Source organism: Mya arenaria, chromosome 2 (genome assembly GCF_026914265.1).
Source record: "Mya arenaria isolate MELC-2E11 chromosome 2, ASM2691426v1".
NCBI classification, from domain to species: Eukaryota; Metazoa; Mollusca; class Bivalvia; order Myida; family Myidae; genus Mya; species Mya arenaria.
The window spans coordinates 7140335-7159486 of NC_069123.1; the positions used below are offsets into that span (position 1 = coordinate 7140335).

The 19152-nt window shown below is 33.7% G+C and overlaps 1 protein-coding gene and 1 long non-coding RNA gene across 4 annotated transcripts in view; both read left to right on the forward strand.

The window, feature by feature from the left end:
- LOC128241853 (acyl-coenzyme A synthetase ACSM3, mitochondrial-like) overlaps positions 1-19152 on the forward strand; it is a 51479-nt gene that overhangs the window by 13212 nt on the left and 19115 nt on the right. For all 3 annotated transcript variants that reach the window (XM_052958963.1, XM_052958980.1, XM_052958971.1), the window contains exon 9: positions 412-568. In XM_052958963.1, the coding sequence (XP_052814923.1) occupies positions 412-568 (157 nt within the window). The remainder of the gene's footprint in view (positions 1-411; positions 569-19152) is intronic.
- On the forward strand, positions 8107-18497 carry LOC128241873 (uncharacterized). The gene is made up of 4 exons (XR_008262497.1): positions 8107-8219; positions 12444-12517; positions 17830-17952; positions 18359-18497. It is a non-coding gene; the product is annotated as an uncharacterized LOC128241873 (long non-coding RNA).

Sequence of the window (19152 nt, forward strand, 5' to 3'; positions counted from 1 at the left end):
TTCGGCGTTTGATTGAGAGTTTAGTTTCTTTAAACACTTCGACAAACCTTTTCACAATACGGCTGTCTGAAGGAGCACTGTCAAATCATGGAAACAGGTTTGTCGAAGTGTTTGATGAAACTAATCACCTTATCAAACTCCGGTAATAAAACGAAGGCGGGGCTCTTTTAGCGGCATAGACTGCCCTTTGTTTCTTTAAAGTTGTGTTGTAAAAGAAAAGTTATCTTTGATTTAAGTCTTAATTTTAAACAAAATTTTGCCTTCCGACGTAGCATATATGACGTCATTTATCACGTGGTATACACACACTGGTAACTAAGAAGAACTTAATTACGTCTTGGTCATTTAAGTTGAATAAAACTGTCAATCGCTTGAACCTGCTTGCAATTGTTTGTTTTATTCCTGTTTTAGGTATTTCCTGTCTCTGCAGCCCAGTGATGTAATGTGGAACTTGTCAGACACGGGCTGGGCTAAGTGTGCCTGGAGCTCTCTATTTGCCCCCTGGATCGCCGGGGCAACAGTGTTTGTACAAGACTCGCCCAGATTTGACCCTCAGGATGCAGTCAAGGTAAGAAATGTATATATCTATTAACATTAACAGTAGCAAAGGACTGCTGATATTTACTTAAATTATATTGAACAAGTTTGATAATAAAAGATATTTAACAGACAGAATAGTGAAATATTTGTCTAATGATTATTAATGAACATTTGTTACTTGTGTTGTTATATTCATAGTATTCTTATAAATTCTTTTATGGAAATGTTTTCATCTTTTTAAGTGAATTCATATTGTCTTTTTAAACTTTGGCAAAACATACTGAATGAATTTAAACATACTTATATCATATTAGACTTTAAAGAGACCTTAAATGAGATTGTGTTAGGGCCCCCGAGAGTTATGGTCACTGTTTACTTTTTAATTTGATTTTTTATTGCTTTTGACAGGCACATACATCATTATTGTATTCATTTCTAAGTCAAAGCGGCGTAGTCGAGCGCGCTGTCTTACGACAGTCCTTGTTTTGAATTTAAATTCAATCTAAGTTGCCTATTACGGACTTTATGGAGTACTTTGGGAAGCCCTACAAAAACTCATATTTTTAAAGCAAAATTCAGTTTGGGCATATTGCTATTTGATTTCACCTATGGCTTGCTTTTCTATAAGGGCAATTATTTTATAATTAATTAGCAAAGTTTAGCTTTGTCATGTCTAATCTGCATGAGCATCGTGCTTGCTTTAGAGATTATCTTTAACATTCTTAATCCTGCTTCTGCCTTTACAATCTTGAAATCAAAATAACCTACAGTAAAGCCCCGTTGGCTCAAACTCGCTTGGCTTGAACTCTTCTTTGACTCGAGCTGAATGTAAAGGACCGATTTTTATAACCTTAACATAAGCATTCCCGATTGGCTCAAATATTTCGAGGCTCGAGATATTTTTGCTTGTCCATGGGAGTTTGAACCAACGGGGTTGGACCCACTACAAAACATCAAACACGCAGGGCAAATAAGCTGCATTTATGCTATTTACTTGTTTTAGATTTTAGCCAATAAGCCAATCAATGTTTTCTGCGCCCCACCAACGGCTGTTCGACTGATGCAAGTTGAGCATGAATTTTCAATGGTTAGAAAGAGCGTGCAGGCGGGCGTGTTACGTCACGCCGTCAGTGGGGGAGAGCCGGTGGTGAGATTAAACGTTACATGCCTGTGTGTATCTTTGGCGGGCTTAATGTATATATATATATTGATTACATCTGCGTTTAAATTTGATTTCATTTATTGAACAATAGGTTATTGAATAGACTTCACTTCTATTTAATATGGCCTGGACCGTAATGGTTTATAATATGGCCTGGACCGTAATGGTTAAAAATGCCATGAAATGTAAATTGCAATGAGTTATGCAATTGCCTATTCTGATATATTCATTTCCTTGCCTATTGCAAGGCAATTGCCTATTCCGTGAATTTCCTTACCTGCCTTTTGCATGGCAGTCTTATTGCCTATACCAAGATATTACTTTTCTTGCTTATTGCAAGGCAATGGCCTGTTCCCAGACATAACTTTCCTTGCATATTGCCAAGTATTAATTTCCTTGCATATAACAAGGTAATTGCCTTTTTGCAGACATTCCCTTCCTTTTCTATTGCAATGCAATTGCCTATTTCAAGACATTCCCTCCCTTTCCTATTGCAAGGCAATTGCCTTTTTCCAGGCATTCCCTTCCTTTTCTATTGCAAGGCAATTGCCTATTTCCAGACATTCCCTTCCTTTACAATTGCAAGGTAATTGCCTTTTTCCAGACATTCTCTTCCTTCCTATTGCAAGCCAATTGCCTTTTTCCAGGCAATCCCTTCCTTTCCTATAGCAAGGCAATTACCTATTTCCAGACACTCCCTTTCTTTCTTATTGCATAGTAGTTGCCTTTTTCCAGACATTCCCTTCCTTACCTATTGCAAGGCAATTGCCTTTTTCCAGACATTTCCTTCATTTCCTCTTGCAAAGGTAGTTGCCTTTTTTCCAGACATTCCCTTTCTTTCCTATTGCAAGGCAGTTGGCCTTTTCCAGATATTCCCTTCCTTCCTATTGCAAGGCAGTTGCCTTCTTCCAGACATTCCCTTCCTTTCCTATTGCAAAGCAGTTGCTCTTTTCCAGACATTCCCTTCCTTCCTATTGCAAAGCAGTTGCCTTATTCCAGACATTCCCTTCCTTTCCTATTGCAAAGCAGTTGCCCTTTTCCATACATTCCCTTCCTTACCTATTGCAAGGCAATTGCCTTTTTCCAGACATGCCCTTTTGTTCCTATTGCAAGGCAATTGCCTTTTTCCTAGACATTCCCTTCCTTTCCTATTGCAATGCAATTGCCCTAATCCCCTTAATCCTTTCCTATTGCAAGGCAATTGCCTTTCCCCAGACATTCCCTTCCTTTCCGGTTGCAAAGCAGTTGCTCTTTTCCAGACATTCCATTCCTTCCTATTGCAAAGCAGCTGCCTTATTCCAGACATTCCCTTCCTTTCCTATTGCAAGGCAATTGCCCTTTTCCCAGACATTCCCTTTTGTTCTTATTGCAAGGCAGTTGCCTTTTCCTAGACATTCCCTTCCTTTCCTATTGCAATGCAATTGCCTTTCCCGAGACATTCCCTTCCTTTCCTATTGTAATGCAATTGCCTTAATCCCCTTAATCATTTCCTATTGCAAGGCAATTGCATTTCCCCAGACATTCCCTTCCTTCCCTATTGCAATGCAATTGCCTTAATCCCAAGACATTCCCTTCCTTACCTATTACAATGCAATTGCCTTAATCCCAAGACATTCCCTTCCTTTCCCATTGCAATGCAATTGCCTTTTTCTAGACATTCCCTTCCTTTCCCATTGCAATGCAATTGCCTATCCCAGACATTCCCTTCCCTTCCCATTGCAATGCAATTGCCTTAATCCCTAGACATTCCCTTCCTTTTTCATATTGCAATGCAATTGCCTTTTTCTAGACATTCCCTTCCTTTCCTATTGCAATGCAATTGCCTATCCCAGACATTCCCTTCCTTTCCTTTTGCAATGCAAGTGCCTATCCCAGTCATTCCCTTCCTTTCCCATTGTAATGCAATTACCTTAATCCATAGAGTTTCCCTTCCTTTTTTATATTGCAATGCAAGTGCCTTAATCCCAAGACATTCTCTTCCTTTCCTATTGCAAGGCAATTGCCTATTCCCAGACATTCCATTCCTTTCCCATTGCAAGACAAGTGCCTTATTCCCCAGACATTCTTTTCCTTGCCTATTACAAGCTTGAGCATGTTCTTTACAGAATCTTCCTTAATTAAATCATACATGCATTCACAAAATATGTTTGACCTTATAAAAAGAATGTTGACCTTGAAATAAAGAATGTTGACCTTGAAACTAAAAATGTTGACCTTTAAAAAAAGAATGTCAACCCGGAAAAACAGAATGTTTACCAATGAAATTTGCTGAAATTAGAATGAGACTAATTTCTTTAGCCTTATTGTAATTTCCTTTTGTTTGCAATTTAACCTGGAAACCGGATGTACAATCAAAAATATTGCATGACTATCCCATATGATTATGTAATCTTGTATTAATGGGCGGTGGATTTAACAACATGTGATTTTGTATACTAAAACATCAAAAGCCATCATTTCCTATATGAAATGAAAACAATAAAGCCTTCCCTGTTATCTCAATCAGAGTAAAGATAAAGTTGTTTTAATTAGTTTCTTAATGCATTTACGACCTATATAAACTAATGTTTAATGTACAAAATTGTTGTAATTGTTGCCATGAATTTGCTGTGTTTTTCTTAGAACTTAAGTTTGTGTGTGTGTTTTTTTACTGTGATCAACCTGTGTCCTTCACCTCCCATCAACATTCGGCTTCAAATAACATCTTCTCAGAATATTGGTTGATTATGCTCAAACCTTACAAGAAACATCCTTGCATTGGTCCATTTTTAAATTGTTGAAATGGTTCCGGTCCGATGCACAATAGGGGCAACAGTGCTAAAAATAGAAAAGTACGTTGAAAAATACGTTGAAAATCCTTTTCTCATGAAGCACCATGGCTAGAGCTAAATATTTGGTTTCTACTTATAAACTTATATATCGACGGCCTCACATCCAAATGTCGAAGCTACAAAATCCCATGTTTTCAGTAGCAACGTTTCTAGTATTTAATCTTAATTTGATAATAATAATAATAATAATTTGATCATACATTTTTTTACAAAATGCTGCAGTTACAATTTTTGTAGATACAATTTCTAAAGGTTCGGCATTTTTGCTGCTCTTAAGAGATGTCCACGATTGCTCGACAATTTGATCACATGATGAAACACCATTTTCTCATTGGACTATTTACTTTGCATTTTGCAGTTTAAAATGCGGCTCGCCGTTATGATTTTAGTGTTGTAAAAAATCTGAAACAGAAAAAAAATGCAGCTTCAACATTTTTGAAGTGAGGCCATCAATATTTAGTATTGTCTATTGGTACTCGACCAATTTTGTTAAATATTAATGGTGACCCCAGGTTATGGCTCTAGGTGCCACTTCCTTTCCAAAACCACGAGGCCTAGATATTTGGTATGAAGCATTTTCAAGTTGCCTTTTACATTTATATAATCAAATTTACCCCTGGGGTCAAAAGTTACTCCATCTAAAGGATCCGCAGTAATGTATATATGATATTGATGAATCATGTAATATATTTTTCTATAATTCGTAGATTTCACAATTTATTTGACGTTAATATTTTAAATTTACCTCATGTATCATTATGATGATTATGTTGATTAACATATCCAACATCTAAACATTCATTTTATGTAAATAATGTATAATTCATATTTAAACAAAAACAGCATCCGGATTAAGTTTGCAAATCCGGAATTTTTGCAAACTTATTTTTTTTATTTTTCACCCAATGTTTTTTATTTTTGTATTTTTAAAATGTGTTAGGTAATACTAATAAGAGATATTTTTTGTTTCCTGAATTTTAATTTAGAAATATGTTTTTTTGGCATTTAAAGTCAACTTTTCCAATGGGAGTCCCATTGGAAAATGGCCTTCCCATTGGAAAAATGGTTTTTCCAATTGGAAAATCAGCCCAACATTTTTTGTTGGAAAATTCTCCCACATTTTCAAAAAAGGAATTAGTGATTAATAACAATCATTATCATTAATGGTTATAATGTTATCTAGAAAAAGTGCGTTTATAGTACTTTTTATCATTTTTTGTAAAAAAAAATCCCGTCGACCATTTTTTCCAATTGGATATTTCCCACAATTCAATATGGGAAAAGTCAGGAAATTGGAAAACTCCAATTGGAACATTGTCCCATTGGAATCTTCCAATTGGTAACATTGGCAATGGGCTTAATCCAATTGGAGGTTCTGGCAATAAATTTTAATGGGAAAATATTTCAACTTTCCTAAATCTCTTAAAAGAACACCTATTTATTTATTTAGGAATATATTTGAAGTTTTGTTTTATTGTTTACCTGTGTCCTGACATTGTATCCATCCAATTCCAAGCTAATACTTCTGTGCTGATATCTTAGCGATAAGATTTAAGCATCTTTTAATGAATTTGAATGCAATAAATCATATCAAAAATTACCTGAAGTATTCTTACTCAACCAGTGACACAAATTCCATTTTTTTAAATATCTTTATACTAGTTTCATCTCCTCAGACGCCATTTTTAATCGATTAAGTTGTGGTTACAAACGACTAAGAACTTATTCATTTTTTCAAAGCTATACTCACTTTTACGCTTGAAAATGTTATTTCGGTTGTCAGTTCCTTTACACAGAAAATGTACCATTTTCTTGATTTTTAATGAAGATGTAATTAATTGATGGAAATCCATATGAAATGTTTTACCTAAGATAATAGTTTATTTCATACACACTGTTCTGCAGGGGAGCAGGACCTTTCAACCCCAAGAGGCTTTTTAACCCTTCTAAAAAAGAACACTTTTCAGTTTTCAACCCTTAGACTTTTAAACCCTTATTTCAAAGACTTTTCAACCCCTACCTGTTTGGACTTTTTAACTCCTATAACAAAGACTTTTCAACCCCTAGTGGAATTATTTTAATAATCATATTAAAGACTTTTTAACTCCTAAACCAAAGACTTTCCAACCCCTATTATTTGGTTTTGAGCTGGTCCAAGCTAAACACCATTAAAAATGCTGCAAGGCATTTTAGAATGTTAACATGCATCATGTGCCAATGCCTTCCTCAAACAGTAATACTAGTATATGTTTTAGAAAAAAATATCGAACTGTCCAAAAATGTAAGGCTGGTGAATTTTGCATTACAAAATAAACGCTATTGGTAATTAATGCCATGTTGTCACTTTACTACATACCCGGTAGTAGTATATAAGCCAGTCATCCTACAAGATAGCAGTGAAGCAAAAATACACATATGATGACTACTTGTAAATCATCTTGTATATGTGGAAAAAATGAACTTGTTATCTAGCTGATTGTAAAAACACCTTGTCATTCTTAAAGGGACTCGTACCTCATTGGCACCAAATAATCATTTTCCAGGTAATGTGTCTGAAATAATTAGTTAACTCTTTGATACTGAAATTGCAGAACAAAATACAATGAAAGTATGAAAATAAAGTCTTGTTTTAATCAGGGGTGAACCTACGCTTTTTACGTCATGGACAAATAAATAGCATAATCACTCAGCAAAAGGGACTCATACATAATTTATGGATATTTTGATCATGCATACCTTGGAAGCAACACCTTTTATTTCGTATTTAAAACAAATTTGCTAAAGAACCACATTGTACAAACTACGAGCTATAACTTATACAATAAACTCATACCTGGTTGAGCATTTTTGATGTAGAAATGAGGCACCCAAAATGCCAACAAGTACATATGCATACATAAATATTGAAGCAATGGTTAACATCGTCGCTTAAGTATATCCCTCACGCATCAAAATTAATTTTGCAATTGCACTAGTGGCCAGAAGGAGGGGGGGGTGACCCCCCCCCCCCAACCACAACGTACCGATGTCGTCCAAGTTAACTTTTCGTTTCGAGGCAGGGGATACAGGGTAATCCAGAAGAACTGGAAAAAAGGTTGTGAAATTGCGTAAATTTGTTAATTTTTTGTTTAGTGACACTGTTATTCAAAATCAATACATACACATATATAACAAACATCAATTGTGACTGATAAACCTTTAACTACATACTAAATAATGTATTTATTGAAAATATTTATTACTGATAACAAGATTGTAACCGTGTTTTTAATAGCAGAAAGCGCAAAAAATATTAAATGATTGGTAAATGCTAAAAGATTTATTGTGGTCTACTATAGTCTCATAAGGTAGAGATACCGTGTGTAATGCTCATTTCTTTCAAATTTAACTCGATATCCTTCATAAGAACCATTGTTTTCGACATTTATTCATTCTTTTAGGAATATTGAAACAACATTATTAATTGTGGTAAACCTTATCTGGCAGTACTTAAGAGTGCATCTTTGACTTTATTACTCGAGTGAATGCACCTTCAAACCGGTTTAACACAAACATGTCCCAGTAATCAATACCATCTGCGTTAAGATGTCGGGGATGTGTTAGACGAATGATTTTGTTTTATGGAGCTTTGAAGAGCGATGAATGGCACTAAAGTGGTGCCAAATGGATATCTCAAACACCCATTGGTAAGTCGTTTATTTTTTCCATTTAATTTTTTGTCTTGATTTTTGAATATAAAAAACAGTCAATAAGTAGGACATCTCGTAAAGAACGTTCACTTGAAACAGTCCTCTTCTTATCCACACTTCGACAGGGAGTGGGGCTACTCTGCATAAATAGCCGTCAACGAGTATTTTAAGAAATATCAAAATAATAAAAAATGGTGTCCCAGTGGTTGCACTGGTCAATTGTAACCATGCCCCCATAGTCCACCTAAATGACCGTCAATGGGTCTTTTGACGATTTTAAGACTATGGCAGTTACAGGGATACACATGAAATGTCAAAATAATAAAAAAAGTATCCCTAATCGCTCATTATTGTAGCTACCCCCCCCCCCCCGCCCCCCAGTCTAAAATTATAGACGTGTAATGCATTCTTCCAATACTGGTTGACGGTACATTTCCTAACAGGGCACAAATCCTGAACACCGGCTAAAACACGCGTTTGTTTACTGTGATCGATTATTCGATGATCTAGATCAATACAGAGGCTTGCCTTGGTCACACTTGCGAAGTTTCATCTTGTTTTGTTAAGCATTTTTCTAAAAAATGCCATTTATTTAATATAGCATACTTTTTAATTATAATTGTATGACCATGTATTTTCGCTTTTCAAGTGTTCGGTATTTGTGCCCTCCATAGCGTATTTTGAAGGGTGATTTACTATCCATAAAATTGAACGATTTTCGACATAATATTGACGAGATCGTGAATCTGTACTTTGACAGCTGTTTTCACATGAACCAAAGATGTTTCATACGAAAGTTTAACTTACTACAACATAAACTCTCCAAGATAATTGTAAAAAACATCAGAAAGTGTTCGGATTTGTGACTAACGTCTAAACGGGTTTGTGCAAAAACCGGGGGTGTTTTGAAAAATATTGAAATTGTATTAAGTGAAGTATTTTATGGTTTAAATTGATCATAAAGGTTTATATTCATACTTTACCATGTAAGTGAAAAGTTATTTTGCATTAAAAGACATTATTTACCTTTCCAATAAAACAAAAGTTGACTGACACAGACAACAATTATGCCAAGCGGAACAACTCGACCCAATCGTAATAACTCGGCCACCACTGACAAGCTTCTAGATAGACCTCGTAAATACAATTGTAACAACTCAGCCATGGCCGAAATGTTCCAACTGTTTAAAAATTGTGCCCTGAAGCCTTGCAGGTGCCCTTCATGTATATATCGCTATGTTTTGACAGCAAGAAATGAAAAATAAACGTTAAACTCATAATTATTCATAGGATATGACATTTTTATGTATGGAACTGATATAAAATTACATAATCTGGTAATATTTCTTGTTTTATGATATTTTTGAGATGTTAAATGCTTTAACCCAGAATCCCGATCGGAATAACTACCCACTTTTGATACTAAACAATTTGTATGTGAAGGATTTGCCATATCAAAAAAGATACAAAAATCCGTAAACGTACAATTCTTTGGTCTACTAAGATTTAGCTTGTGAATGTCATTTTACAGCGAAATCAACAAGTTAAAAAAATACTCATGACCTGTTCCTTATCAATATGAAATATCTTTAAACTTTTAGGAACATTATGCAAAAAAAAACCAGTATGTTTTACCTTCGGTATAAGAAAATAACTATTTTCTAATAAAACTACTGTTGAAAAATGTAAGCTAATGAAATGGAAAATAAAAAGATGCTTCCAAACATGCCATATTTTCTTGAGACCATTCAGGGGGATTAATGTTCAAAATTCTGAAAATTCAGGGGGATTTTGGTAGTATTCAGGTTTTTTTTTAGCAGGTCTAATTCGACAAAATTTCAAAGTATTTTAAGACGCAAGTACGAAAAAACAAATTGCCATAATTTTGAAAGACTCCCAAGGGGATTATGTCCAGAATTTAAGGGGATTTGGGTCACATACCAGAGAATTTTCATCATCGACAATTTAATGGGCTTACCTTCCTCTAAAATTGGATACAAAATCTGCTCATTATGATCATAAATGATGAGTTTCAGACTAATAGAGAGAATGGAATGATTTATCAATATTTTTCATTTCAATTCCCAAATAGTCAGATTTGTTTGCTTCTGATAAAAAGCAAATGCATAATTTATTGTTTAAGTTCATAAACATATCATCTTTTGGCATTCATCAAAAAATAAAAACATCACCACCATAATATTAAAATAAATAAAAGTCATTTCATCCGAATTGTCTACTTTCAGTTTCTCTTCTGGAAGTTCTGTTATTTTCCGATATTTGAGATGAAGGTCATGTCATGTATGTAAACATATTAGTGGGTCATAACAAAGAACAGCATTGTCTATTAGTTATTTTAATCCTTTTCTTTACCAAATAATGTACTGTCACCTTTAAATCATAAATCATTTTGATGACAATGACACATGTTTAAACACTTTAATTTGTTACATCCTCTCTGATTGGATAAAACCTTTAGTTTTAACCAATGAAAATCGTCCTTTTATCTGACCAGTCTAATTGAATGACATTTCTTATGCAAATTCTGACAGTTTCAATCAAAACAATGCATGAAATGTGCCCTGCTGACTTATTAAGTGTCACCCAATTGGTGTTGTTAAAACACACCATCAGTTGATAATCCAATTAAGACAAGAAGGGCATTATAACTGTAAACAGGCATATATAATTAAACGCTGTGATAATTTTGCGTAATTTTAACACACTTTTTTTAATTCCGGGGGATTTTCATCCCCCTCCGGGAGACCGGGGGATGGGTCGAAATTCCGGGGGATTTTTCCCCCTTCGGGGGATATGGCATGTATGTCAGCTTCTGGGTTGCTTTGAAGTTGAACTGCTCACATGAACCCACAAAAGATGTGTAGGTATGTGCTTAACAATAAAGGATAAAACATTAAAATGAAGCATTTCAAGTGGAGGTTTTCATTAGGGTAGTGCTACCTTCAACACACACTTTACAATTATTTTTTTCTCTTTTTTAATCTATTTTCTTTAACCAATGGACTATACAAACAGTAGGGTCAGTCCCAGTATACAGGACAATTATTCAATAAAATGTTTATCCTTTTGATATCATAATTGGTAAAAAAATATCAAAATGTAAAGAAAAAATAAGAGACCGGGTTCAAACTGTGGTCGCCAAAATTGCAGTCCAGTGTTGTATCCACTGCTATGAAAGTTTACATTTGTTTATTTGATTTAATATATACCTAGCTTGGTAACATTAAGTGATAACATCGACTAGCCAATCACACATAAAAATTAATTATACTAGGTATACCCACCTAGTAATCTTTTTTAATGGAAAAAAAATGTGAAAAATCAATTAATTGTAAACTATGTGGTACTTCAGTTAGTTAGTTTCAATGCATTGTACACATTGATACCAAATTCATGTCAGTTTTCGACAATTTTCTCTTCTTTCGCTATTTCATCATACGGTGTATAGCCCCTGAATAAAGTTTCACTCTGTTTCATTGAGTATATTTCTTAAAAATCCTTTCTTTGTTCTAATCTGCTAAAAGGTCAAAATGTCACAGTCATTTGAGCATCTTTGAGGCCTCTCAGTTATTATAACCAATGCACCAGTCAATTGTAACGGTTACAATTGACTGGTGCATACTAGCATACTAACCACGCCCCCCCCCCCCTGTTCCGGGGGTATACTGGGAATAGTCGGGAAATGGGCCGTGTTTTTACTTTCTATGTGGCCACGCAGGGCCGGGTGACCGCAGTGGTTTTGCCTTTGAGCCAAATTTAGCCGAGATTGGGCCTTATATAGATTCTCTGGTGTGCAGGGGCATTTGGCCGGGGTTTTACCATCAGTTTGTCCCGCAGGGGAGGGGATTAGACCCAGGGTTGGCTGGACCGAAAGTCAAAGTCCCCGCTATTCCCTGGACCTGGGGGCGCCAGGGTTACAATTGACTGGTGCACAACATATAAGATATTTATAAAATAAATAAAAGTACAGTTAATCAATATATTTTAATTTTAATGTGGTAAATTAACAAAGAATTAGATAGATGCTTTATGCAAAATCTCACAAAGATGTAAAAAATACTAAAGAGTTCAGGTTTGCTAGTTTGTAAAAATATTTCATGGAATCATGGTAAATTGTTATATTATATGTCCAATGACAGCCCATATATTTTTTAACTACTTGAACCTTTCTTGTTATAATTCTTATTATTTTTTTTTTAGTTGATGTGTGATGCTGATAATACAGAGACAGCTAGAGTGACAGAGTTTGATGAATAAACTTAAATTAAAAAACAGTGAGTACAATAATCTATTTTAACATGTCTTGTGTGTAAAGTGTGATTCCGAAGCAGTAAATATATATATAATAATATATATATGTATCTTTAAGTTTTGAATCACAAATTTAGATCAAAGATCTATTATCACACAAAACTTAAAGGATATATATGAAAAGTCATGTGAATTGTGCAAGTCATATAATATAAAATTTATATTGATCAAGTCAAGCCATGCCATGTAAAAAAAACTGACATCATATCAAAGATTGTATGAATCATTCTCACCCCTGCGAATAATGTTCTAGAACTAGTGAAAAGTTCTTGAACGTTTAAGAACTTCTGAAGAACATTTAGAACTGTTGCTAAAGTAAAAGAATAGTTCTTGAACTCATATTCTAGAACTATAATAGTTCTAGAACACTGCGAAAATGGTAACAGAGCTATTGAAAATACTTAATTGGTTGTAAGCGGACCATGCACGGTAATTTTGAGTAACCCCACCAGCCAATACAATATGGCTAAAAAGGCTTTGATAATATTTTTTATCTAATCTTCCCTAAAATATTTATATTTATAAATCTATTTACCAGTATAAATCTGTATTTATTTATTTATTAATGCATTTATTTGCTCACTAATATATACAATACACTTATCGTTGTATATTGTCTAGCTAATACATGTATACAAATATGCATAATATGCATAATTATTGGGGGGGGGGGTCATAATTACCTGGTGTACTGTCTTCTTCTTACGAAGATATGATTTTGACTAAAATCCTTACTGAAAAAGCAGTGCAGACTGGCCTGTTTAAATAATTAATTAAATCTTAATGGGTTTAAATGTATTTTATTTTATTTTTAAAGATATTTTAGAGTTTAAAAGGAAGAGAGTCTGTTTTAAAGACTAAATAATTATATAGTCAGGATAAAAAATAATTATTTTTCAAAATCAAGTTCAAATAATTTTCCATTATTTGGCAAATGGAAAAAAAGCTTTATATATTAAGAATGTTTTACTCGATAGAAAGTAGGCCTAGTATCTTTTGCCTTGCAACACTAAGAAAGTAAATATTTATTTTTTGTCTTTTACCAATTCCATCAAAGTCTGTGAGTGGCTCATGATGCTTAGGCCTGCCAATTTAATGGTTTTCGAAATCATAAATTGAGACAACTTATAACTTTTGTATAAAATCTTCAAAGCTTTCAATAACTTAACATGTCATCCACCTTATTGTCTCAATTTAAAAATAGTTTTCACTCAACAACTTACTTATTAATCAGGATAATAATTTGATAATGACTATCACTATCGTTCTGTAAGATAATGTACTGGTACATAAATTTAATCCCCAATATATCAGATGAGTGTGATAGTATATGCTCTTAATAGTTGTAGCCCGGAATTATACGTAGGAAACAATAGAGTCATTGGACTGTTACACGAATTTCAATAGCTCGAAATTCGCCTTTTATTTGTACCAGCATGGGAAAACCCTGTTATGTTAATACATATAGCCCGGAAGTAACAAATAAAAGGTGAATTTCGAGCTATTGAAATTTTTGTTTGTACCGGAGGATTAGGTCGGAAAAACCAGAATAGCTATAATTCCGGGCTACAACTATTCCGGGCTATATGTATTAATATATATATATATATATATTTATATATATATATATATATATAAATGCACGAAATCAATGTGGGATTTTCGAAGTTTTGGTTAAACCATCTTTGTAACAAATTACAGTTACTTCCAAATTACATCTTATTCTACATAATACAAACTGGAGGACAGTTCTTTTTATTTGGTAATGTTAAGAGACTTGAAGACAAAAAAAAATGTTTAAATTCAGAAAACCTTACACAAAGTAGAAACCTTCTATTAATGTCATTATCTTGAAAAAAATGAACATGCCTTTTAGCAATTGTATCAATCTGTGAAAATCTACATTTTGCCTTCGACATGTTATACAATTTAAGGATATTTACATGGAAATTAAGTTCAATTCTAAATTGACAGTCATGTATTTCTTCCATAATTTTCATAGTATAAGGAACATGAATTTTTTATGAATTTAAGTGCATAACTGCAGATAATGATCATTATCTTAAATCAATTACAAGCCAATTCATAGTCATGCATATAGCCCCCTTTTCAAAATATGATAGTGATTGTCTCAAATGACCAGTCTTTCTCTGTGGGCTGTCAGTCATAAGGAAACCTTTAAAAGGCATATTCATTCAGCCAATCAGATGTCAGGTTCAGTGAAAGGGGCGATGCCAGGTCAAGTAAAAGGGGTGGAGCTAAAATAAATACTGACATTCAATGAAGATAGATCCCCCTTTGGCCTCACAAATATGTTTCAGTCACACTAGGGGGTGTGACAGGGTCAAGCCATAATGGAGCCATAGGCAAGCAGACTTTTATTAACCCAACAACAACAACAGGTATAATTCTTACCAACTGAGGAAAAAACTTTAGAGGTTTTATTATTGCTCATTTTTTTATACAAATGAAATATCTAACAATGACAAATATAAAATATGATAATTCAAGCATAATATTGACACCAAACATGACACATCTTGCAAATGGTCTTGAATAAAATTCCTACACTTTTTATAATGATAATACATGGGACCAATATCAAAACCATTCTCCTGTTAAATAGGACAATGGATTTGATATTGGTAATTCGCAGACAATACAATGTAATTATGTAAAAAAATACACAGTATGCACATCTGGCTTCAAACAAAAATTGTTGCTTAGGCCAAAAAAAAGTATTCATAGTTTCCATTTAAATATCAAAAAGGTAGGCATACGGTAACTGTTGTTTTTTTTAGGACCATGTTTCTTTGGCAAACTGACCTATATCAGGGAATTATTAAGGTCTTTACTAAAAAAGCACATATTGATCAAAACACCAAAAACAAAAAATGATCAGAAGGATAAAAATAGGGTCAGTTGGGCGGAAACAAAGATTTTTGAATCCTTATTTTGTCAATGATGTCATGTCAGTGATCAAAATGATAACACAATTTAAGCCCTGCATTCTGGAATGTGGGGCTAAATTCTTGATTGTGTTATAGTAGGGTCAAAAATAAAATGATTTGGTTAGGGTTACATCCTTTTTAAAAACAGAAAGAGTAAAAAAAGTATAAAGGATTACATTTTTAAAATACATAATATATATGCGTTTTCACTTTAAAATACATGCATTGTTACAGTCTTGTTTTCAGTAAGTAACTTTTCCTTAAATGCATTCTTTGGAAAGTAATTTAAGGTTTATTATTCAAAATATATGTTAGTCAACTTGTGTATGTATTGGTTTCCAACTTTTTTATTTTTTGTTTAAACTTTATGTAATAGAATTTCTTTGCGTAAATACCTGCTTATGTGATAAAAGACTGCTGACTAAAGATTAGATTTCAGATTTTGATATTTCCATTCCAAATTTAATGTTTTACAGCATAAACTGCTACTAACAGTTTAAGAAAAATGCATAAAACATCAATTTTGGATGGAAGTATGAAAAACTGCAATCTGATATTTTGTCAGCAGTCTTTTATTGCTGGTTTGCAGATATTTACGCAAAAATTCGCTTGTTCGAAGACAAAAAATTTAAAAAAAGTTGTCAAAACGTTCAATCTGTGAGGTTGCAGCTTTAATATAAGACTAACGTAAATATTAAAAACACATGAGGCCCCTTTAATATTAACATGTCAATATCAAAAAGAAGATGAAAACTGAAAACTATGAGAAAGTGTTTTTATAATTGAAAATAAATTGCTTAAAGCAAATATCTGAAATTAATAATTGTCATGCAAAGCAGCCTGTAATGAATATGAATATTAGATTTTGGCCTTGAACACCTTTTTAAGAAGAGTGTTTTGAAGTAAGGATTATCATAATGCTGAACTTAATATTGTACTGTAGCTTTGTAGCAAATCCTTATGATTAAAGTCACTGTGTCTTCCTTATGCTGTGATAAAGATCTCCATAGTAACATTTCTAAACCTAAATAATTAAGTGAAAAAGGGTGTTTATTGGGGGTAATAAAACACATCTTGATAATGGCCAATTAGTTTTAATCTTTCAAGTGTTGGTAGGATGGGAGGGGGGTCTTAACTTTTTGAACTGCCAATATTTTCCTTGTTATTTTGTCCACCATGTCAAAATGATCTGGGTTGTTTTGTCAACCCTGTCTAAATGGGTTGGACGTGTTTTGTCCCCTTAGTCAAAAATGACATGGGGTGTTTTGTCCTACATTTTTATAAAGGAGTTCAGAATAAATAACACATTAGTTTTCGTGCTTATATAAAATAAATGCAAATGACTTTCATTATAAGTTTAAAAAATACTCTTAACGCTGCATTCTCACAGATTTACCATTTTTACAACTTTTTTATTTTGTCTTGGAAAGAGCAAATTTTTGCGTAAATATCTGCAACCCATTGATGTAAGATTGTTGATAAAAAAACAGATCTTAGATTTTCATATTTTCGAAAATGTTTTAGAGCTTAAACCCTTACTAACGGTTTAAGAAAAATGCATAAAACAATAATTAATGAACTTAAATATAAAGATCCGCGATCTAATTTTTTGTCAGCAGTCTTATTAACTGGTTTCCATGGATTGTAGCAAAAATTGGCTTGTTCCAAGACAAAAATTAAAAAGTTGTCGAAATGTTTAATCTGTGATAGTGCAGCTTTAATTATGGTAGCTTTTCAGCCATTTGCCTATATATGTCTATTTGATTCAGTAAATACTTCATATAAAGCTAGGCTTATTAGGATATGCTTATTTTTCATTGGGTTCTATTTTTAGCACATAACAGCTTCATTACAAGAATATATTAATTATTATTAAAGCTGCATGCACTCTCACAAATTTACCGTTTTTACAACTTTTTTATTATTTTTGTCTTGGAAAGAGCAAATTTTTGGGTTTAATAGTATCTGCAAACCAATGATAAAAGACTGCTGACATAGATCATATTGCAGATTTGCATATTTTCGTTTGAAAGCCAATGTTTTGTGGGTTAAACTATTACTAACAGTTAAAGAAAAATGCATGATCTAATTTTTTGTCAGCAGATTTATATCACTGGTTTTCATGGATTCTTGAAAAAAAAATACTTCCTCTGTTGGCCAATTGAGAACAAAATCAAGAGGTTTTGGGTTTTGCTGTTTATACGTTCTGGAATTTTTCCAAAGCATTTATTTATAGGACTTATGAATTTTATGTACAGCATTCTGTATATTGTCAAGTGTCCTTTTTTAAATTATATACAACATGTATAAATTTAATGTTTCAGGAAATAACCACCATCTCTCTCAGAGGTCATCTTTCTCATTATTGTGGGGAAACCTCAAAGGGCATCAGGAAAACCTTCATCAACCTCTTTGTGCCCAGTGGCTTGTGCAACAGTGTTTCAGAAGTATAAATACCTTTTTAATTTGTGTATATCAATTGTATAATGACTTGTTTTTATATATTAAATATATATATATGATTTATTATATATATATAGATGGTTAATCTTATGACTTCCTGATAGTATTTAAGTTGTGAAATATTAAAAAATCTAATCATAAAAAATGCTTGGAAATGACAATAAAAAAAAGATATTTGTCGAATAGGAAGTTTCACCTGTCCTGTTTATATTACAAATCATTTTAAATCAGACAGAAAATTCAATATACTTGTTGTATCTCACTGTTTATTTGTCTTCACATTTTGTATTGTCACATCAAGCCTGTTTGAACATCCTAGAGAAGATAAGTGTATAGAAGCGGATATGATATAATAAATATGCATATAAATGTGCTTGGGATTATTTTCAGATTATCATTAAAATGGGGATAATGGATGACTGGCCACACATATGGGGCTATGTACAAGCTTCAGAGCAGGCTGCCAGGTGGTGGTGTTAGTAGTTTATACTCCGGGTCCTGGCGTGAGCACATTGAAGGGTCCCTGAGAGTGACAGTTCAACCACCGCACACCTATCCTGGGCAGAACCAGTACTAGGTGCCTTCACCTCTGCAAGGAACTGACAACTTCTGCACATGCCAGGTGCAGTGGTACAGTGCAAATGGTCGTAGAAAGGATTTCATAACCAATCACAACAGAGGTGACCTGGTCCGCCCGGGAATCGAACCCGGGTTGTCCAATTCAGAGTCCAACGCTCTACCGATTGAGCTGACCGGCGGACATATTAGCTACATTAGATGACAAGCCATCTATGCTGGACATTCTTCACAATAAAATGTGATGTCACAGGAGCTGTCTATCTCAACAGCTCACACTGTCCGTATTTGACTAAAGGAATGAAGTCACTGCAGAAGTTAGATTGAGGAATGTCCATGTCACTACCCATCATTTGGAAGGAGTTGGATAAAAAAAAGTGTGGCCTATGTATTGAAACAGGTCCGATTTCCAGTTACGGACAGTCTTGATTTGTCTGATTACATTTTTGACCAACATGATGGTCTAAAAGAACACTTACTGGTAACTGGTAAAATCATGGCCCAGTTGTTCCAAGAGGCAGGCGAGTGGGAAGTTACTAGACTCCATTTCTTTATGGGTTGATCTGAGGTTCCAGTTCAGTTAAAGTACTGATGGAACACCAAGTGTT